The sequence below is a fragment of the Manduca sexta genome, chromosome 28, assembly GCF_014839805.1.
Source record: "Manduca sexta isolate Smith_Timp_Sample1 chromosome 28, JHU_Msex_v1.0, whole genome shotgun sequence".
Classification (NCBI taxonomy): Eukaryota; Metazoa; Arthropoda; class Insecta; order Lepidoptera; family Sphingidae; genus Manduca; species Manduca sexta.
Window position 1 is genome coordinate 2453874 of NC_051142.1, and position 6863 is coordinate 2460736.

At 39.7% G+C, this 6863-nt stretch overlaps 1 protein-coding gene across 1 annotated transcript; it reads left to right on the forward strand.

Moving 5' to 3' along the window:
* The first annotated feature begins 457 nt into the window (after nt 1-457).
* Nucleotides 458-1837, forward strand: LOC119190970 (innexin inx2). The gene is given in 2 exon segments (XM_037444615.1): nt 458-1461; nt 1464-1837. Coding segments are annotated over 2 exon segments (1080 nt in total). The 5' UTR covers nt 458-561; the 3' UTR covers nt 1644-1837.
* Nucleotides 1838-6863: the final 5026 nt, after the last annotated feature.

The window sequence follows — 6863 nt, forward strand, 5'->3', positions numbered from 1 at the left end:
GTAATGGTAAAACAAATAAAAGTATGTTAGCAATGTTAATTGCCTTGTGTGCACAGCTGACGGACCACTATCGCTATTATGTTTGGTGCAACATTGTCTTAAAATCTGAAAGTTTTGTGATTCACAACAGCGATGCCTGGATACGCCTCATTAACCTTCGCCAGTGTCAGCGCTGTCGCTCGTCTCGCCAGTTTTCGCCGTGATGTAACCGCACACACCTCTAATTACGCGCCGTGGTGTGGCGCAGCGGCCGGTTATCACCGCTCGCCGTCGCCGCGAGAGCGCCGAGATGCATAGCCCCTGGGTACGCCATCGTGGCTACCAGATGACGCCACGAACAGATAGAAATAGGGTCAGTGCTGTGTCGTTGATCCGACGCGAGGGGAAAAGAGAGCCGCTTCCCCCGCGCGCCGCCGTCGCTCCCCGCCGTGGCCTGCGCCCTCCTCGACTGTTGCGGCGCCCCACTGCCGATCATTCCGCACTCGACGCGAGGGCGAAGCGCACGCCCGACATTTTCGACCGCGACCGACGCGCCGCGCGCCTGCGGCTAGCACGACCGCCATGTTTGACGTTTTCGGCTCTGTGAAGGGGCTGCTCAAGCTCGACTCAGTGTGCATCGACAACAATGTGTTCCGTTTGCACTACAAAGCCACCGTGATCATCCTGATCGCGTTCTCGCTGTTGGTCACGTCACGACAATATATCGGCGACCCGATCGACTGCATCGTGGACGAGATACCGCTCGCCGTCATGGACACGTACTGCTGGATCTACTCCACCTTCACCATACCCAACCGGCTGGTGGGCCGCGTCGGCAAAGACATGGTCCAGGCCGGCGTCGCCTCGCACATCGACGGGCAAGACGAAGTCAAGTATCATAAATATTACCAGTGGGTGTGCTTTGTGCTATTCTTCCAAGCGATCCTGTTCTACGTGCCGCGCTACCTGTGGAAGACCTGGGAGGGCGGCCGCATCAAGATGTTAGTGCTCGACCTCAACTGTCCGGTCGTTGGCGAGGATTGCAAAGCGGACCGTAAGAAGCTCCTCGTCGATTACTTCTACACGAATCTTAACACACAAAACTTTTACGCGTTCCGATTTTTCATATGTGAGGTTTTGAACTTCATAAACGTAGTCGGACAGATATTCTTCATGGACTTCTTCCTCGACGGTGAGTTCTCCACGTACGGCAGTGACGTGGTCAGTTTCACTGAGATGGAGCCCGAGGAGCGTGTCGACCCGATGGCGCGCGTGTTTCCTAAAGTGACCAAGTGTACCTTCCACAAATACGGTCCCTCCGGCACGGTGCAGAAGTTCGACGGACTGTGTGTGTTGCCGCTGAACATCGTTAACGAGAAAATCTACGTGTTCCTCTGGTTCTGGTTCATGATCCTGTCAATCCTGAGTGGTATCTCGCTGCTGTACCGTGCGGCGGTGGTGGCCGGCCCGCGCGTGCGCTACTCTACCTGTTGCGCGCTCGCAGCCGTCTCGCCCCGCAAGATCAAGTGGAGGCGGTCGCACGCAAGCTGCAAATCGGAGACTGGTTCGTACTGTACCAGCTCGGCAAGAACATCGATCCGCTCATCTACAAAGAGTTGATGGGCGAACTCGCCGAGAAGTTTGAAGGGAAGGACACTGTGTAGTGAGGAGGGGGCGAGCGAACAGCGGACATGGTGTCCGCGCTCGGCACGGCGAGCGGGCGGGGAGCGCCAGCGCGCACAAAGGGCGCCGGGAGCGGTCGTGCCGCGTGCGGCCGCACGCCGACATTCCATTAGCTCGACCGCTCATTGTATTCCAGAACCGCTTTAACCTGACGCCACGCTGCCGCGCACTCGCGGGCTCCGTCGCCGGCTGCACCGCGGCTCGAACCCCGCGGGTCGCGGCGGCGGCGCGGCGACCGGCACTCGGCTCTTCCACGCAACACTCGACTGAGTCGCGTCACGTAGGACGCGCGCGCATTTAGGGTTAATAGGGGCATATTTACTAATAGTCGTAGCTAGTAGGTAGATCTCGTGCCTTCGTTTTGTACTGTACTGTCTGTGTGCGAGTGAATTATCGTCGAAGGATATCTCATTGTGATATGTAATTATTATAAATCTAAATTAAGTGTATATCGTGTACGAGATTGGACGAGTGGACGGCTGGCTTATTGCTAAGTTAAGATAGTTAACACTGATGTCTTTGTTATCGTATTTTGTACTCGATACGATATTGTAAAAAGCAATAAACTACCTATTAATTTTAAGCAATCAATTAAGCGAATTCGACAATACTGTAATTTTTACTGTTTGATAGAATACACGTGTATGAAACGTTTTTTATATCGACGAAGTTTAGTCGACATTGTTCATATTTTCTGAATATATTTACTGCCACAAAAACATTTACATTTGTTTCATTGACGATTCCCTTCAATTATGCGCTAAAAAATAACATTATGATGATTCAACACACTACTAAATTAAGATAATAAAACAAGTTGGCTTTGTTCGTAATCACGGCTGAATCTTGGAACTTCTTCCGTGTTATACTACTAACGCCATCTGTGCGTTACGATCGAAAACATAAAGTTTATAAGTGATAATAGATGACGCTAGGCAGTATGTTCTTACGTAGAAGAAATTGTCATTGTTATGACGCAATAACCTTACTGACTAGTCACTACACAACGAATAGTGACATACTATGTAATACGCAACACATACCAACACAACGGCAATAAATTAATTACATACGTCACGCTGTAATTTGTCAACGTAACATTACATTCACCGATGAATACATTATACTATTAAGCTAGTAATACATATCATTATGTTTACTAACGACTAATTATGATAATAACCATTATCACAGAGGTGACATGGTAAATAACATTCCTACAAGTTGAGGCGTTATAGTTTCATAAATTATCTAAAGAAGAAAGAAATTGTTAATTGAACAACAAACAACAATCTAAACTAAACATAGTTTTTAACAACACCACAGCGTAACCATAACATCAGATGAATTTTAAACTGGAAAGGTCACAATGTTCTGATATGATTTATCTGCAAAATTATGGGTCATTCGGACCCATCTCGACATCTTCCCAGTCTCGCTACAAATTAACCATAAGCATTCTGTTGTGATTCTTTGGTGAATAATATTTCCTATGGCCAAAAAACTCCTTACTCTTCTCTAATCTTGATTCCTTGCCTTGAAGGCCTTAATGGTTAAGGTATTCATGAAATTAAATAATAAAGCTAAGCTTAGACCTTGCTTCTTAGACCTTGAACATAAATAATGCTGAGCTTACGCATACTACGTAAATACGTAAGTAATCATGTGTTCATTATGATAAAGTTATCAAAAAGCGTTCTTATATGAACTTCTTAGTAAAATTCCTAAACGAATGGTCATAATTGTTAATTATCTACTATTAATGAACCTGTATTAACTAAATTGAATCCATTAATAATTCGAAAAACTATAAATACTTTTAATATAATATACCTAATTAAACCTCGTGATGCACGGTGATTTGATTACAATAGATTTCCATATGTTAATGAAATTTTATGTTAAGACCCTCCCCCGAGCGAAGGCCTTGAGCATTTGTTCCATAAATTTTCCACGCACGAATTACGTCTGGAATATGCAATGATTTACGAAAAAATAAATTTTAGGTCTTTTCATTTTTTTTTAAATATTTCTTATTAAATTGTTTCTTTAATAGTGTTAGTTGCAAATTAGAATTATGTGTACTATAGGAGGAGATGCACGGAATCAACAATTTTAGTGGTATATTTATTTTGAAATTAAAAACACAATACGAACATATTTTTTTTTCACTGGTCGTAGGTCTCTCTTATGTGAGAGTCCCCCTGGGCAGATACCACCGCAATGTCTATTTCTGCCGCCAAGCAGCAGTGTGTAGTCATTGTTGTGTTCCGGTTTGAAGGCCATTATAGCCAGTGTAACTACTGGACATAATAAGACTTAATATTTCATGTGTCAGGATGGCGAGCGCATTGGAATACCAAACAATACTTTATAATTTTATGTGTTGGATGGTGTTTTTACTGTTTATGGGTGGTCGTATCGCTTAATATCAGGCGAACGGCAAGCTCGTCTCGTCATTCAAAGCAATAAAAAAAAATAAACTATCAAAATTAAAATAATTTATTGTAGAAAGATGTTTACATGTGCTCGAAACCCTACAAGAGATTGTTTTGGAATCGTCTCCCTAAAACATTGACTATAAAATACAATCCATGACCTACGTGTAAAAATATAAAATAATAGAAAACTTAGTTTAATTGTACGCGCGTGGTGAATACTCAACGCGTTATATTTGTAAATGTTTGTAAACTAACAAAAGGATGTTCACACAATGGATCACTTCCGAGAACCGTACCAAACGGCGGGTAAGTGTTGTGGACTAAGAACCTCCTGCCAATTCTCTATAAACGCGCTTAGTTCTATAAAGAGTTCAACTTAGTTATTTTTAACTAACAAGAAACATAGAATAATCGGAATTGCATTGATGTATTCAAATACATTTTTTTCTTCAATAAAACTGAGTTTTTTTGAGAATATTTACTCTATGAGACTACCCATTAGTATTTTTAATCAGTGAATAAACTTGTGTTTCGATAAGTCCCAAATTATATAAGGAATAAACAGAACAATTATTTGGTTACCTAATTGAATAAGATAGTCTATAGGAAGGCATATCCTTTAACATTTTTTATAGAGCAAGAACTGTAAGGAGCAGCGTTCACAGCACTTGTTGTTCTTTCAATAATGTTTTAATGTTTTAATTTCAAACTCAGAAGATCGTCGAGACGAGTAAATCACTTTTCTGTCGCTTAGCCCCGACAGCTCACATAGCAACCCGAATCTTTTAAGTTTTAACTACCTGCTATACTACTGGAAGGCTCATAAGAATACTTTAATTTATTTCAATATACCCAATGTCTATTTGTATTTAAGTTTATTAGAAAAATGAGGTTTAAAATTTTTAATGTTGGAAAAAAAATATAATAATTCATTCTTTTTACTTATTTAATGAATTTGTTCCTGGAAAAGACATAGAATTTTATAATTTAATTAACACATGAAACATAACATTGATTCTTGTAATAATGAGCCAGCGATATGTCAAACATAAGGAATTTCAAAGTTCCTCGACATATTGGACTGTCTTCTGAGCATGTTTTGTAATAGAGTATCAAATTTCTTTCGCATTAACCTATTGCAATGGGCGTCATATGAGCCACATTTCACATATGTTCGACAAAAGCAATCTACGTGACGATTGCATAAACAAATCGTGTTCTGTTTACTTTTCTAATGCATACAATTGGTGCAGCGTTGACAAAACACATGCATGCTCTATTTCAAATACTATTACAACCTGCTTTAACTATGTCAAGAAGTATTAGATGAAAGTAGAAGCTTCGCTCACTCTAGGATCTGTGCCTGGAATATGTAATTTAAAAAATGGCTTATGCTCTTTATTAATGCTACTCAAGGAGCAACGTATGGAGCTTTAATCGTAAATGAATTTTGAAATGTGTTTAGTAGTTCCGAGATATATCTTTATAGTAGTGTAAATAACTGTTATGGTACTCCCCAGGAAAACGACACGGTAACCGTATTTTAGAAGCTATCTATTCAAAATTTATAACTGATAGTAAAAATATATATATACAAAATGATAAATATACTATAGTTATAAAATAATTAAACAACCAGAAACTTTAAGACTCTGGTTGTTTAATTTTTTTATAATCTGGATTTTGTTTCAGTCATTTCATTGTCAAAATGCAATTAAAATTGTTGTTTCCATACATCTGCTAAAATACACATCATTGTAACTTGCTATCAAAGACTCTTAGACAGACAGTTTAAGAAGGAATATTTGAAGGGTTTAAAATGTTCAAAAGACCTAAAATTATCTTTTAAACATATGATTCGTATCGTGTATACGGGTCAAATATAAAAACTTCTTATTTGAAATCGATTAAAATACAAATTCGTCCCTCCGATTTCCAAACATTTTAATATACTATGGCTACGTGATTTCTTCGAAATTTATTAGTTTACCTGCGCGTAGTGTTCACGCGCCTTCTTTATGATAGCGCGGAAATTCGTACTAGGGGTACTGGTTTATAAAGTACCACAGCGAATGGACATAATGGACATAACACATTTACTAATTTAGAGCGTTTAGCCCAAGTTCCGAGTTTAGGTGCATTAACAGGCTGTGCCAACCAAGAAGTTTGTAAGCTCCTTGGCGCATACTGACATTTATAAAGAACTACATCCTTTCATTATTGTACTAGATTCGACCCACCTAATTCATCTACACGTAAAGATCAAATTCACGCTTGAAGCAATCATAATATCGAAATGACAAATATACCGAAAAAATTTATATAAATATTTGGAATTGCCAGATTTTTGTGCGTCGTTTGATCTAATTTTGCAGCTTGACAATTTTAATATCATTGGCCTATATGTTTATAATGTAAATAGTATAATTATTATGAATTTTCATATTTAAAATTTTAAATCGCTCTACACTAAAAGTCTTTTGTTTGTCGCTTAGATATAATTGCCTTTCAAGCCTCGAAATGTAACGCTCTCGAAAGATATCACCGTCGCTTATTCCGCCATAAACCATATTATTGACACAAGCTATTTATTAATAGACTCAAGTCGTATAAATCTAATGTCGCTAGAGAACTGTCGACAGCTGCACATCCATTTACATCTCGTTTATAGTCGTTTTACGATTTCACTGGATTTAATAGCACACGGACGTCGGATATGGTGGTAATTAAGGATTTGCTTGATGATTATCCGCATATTTA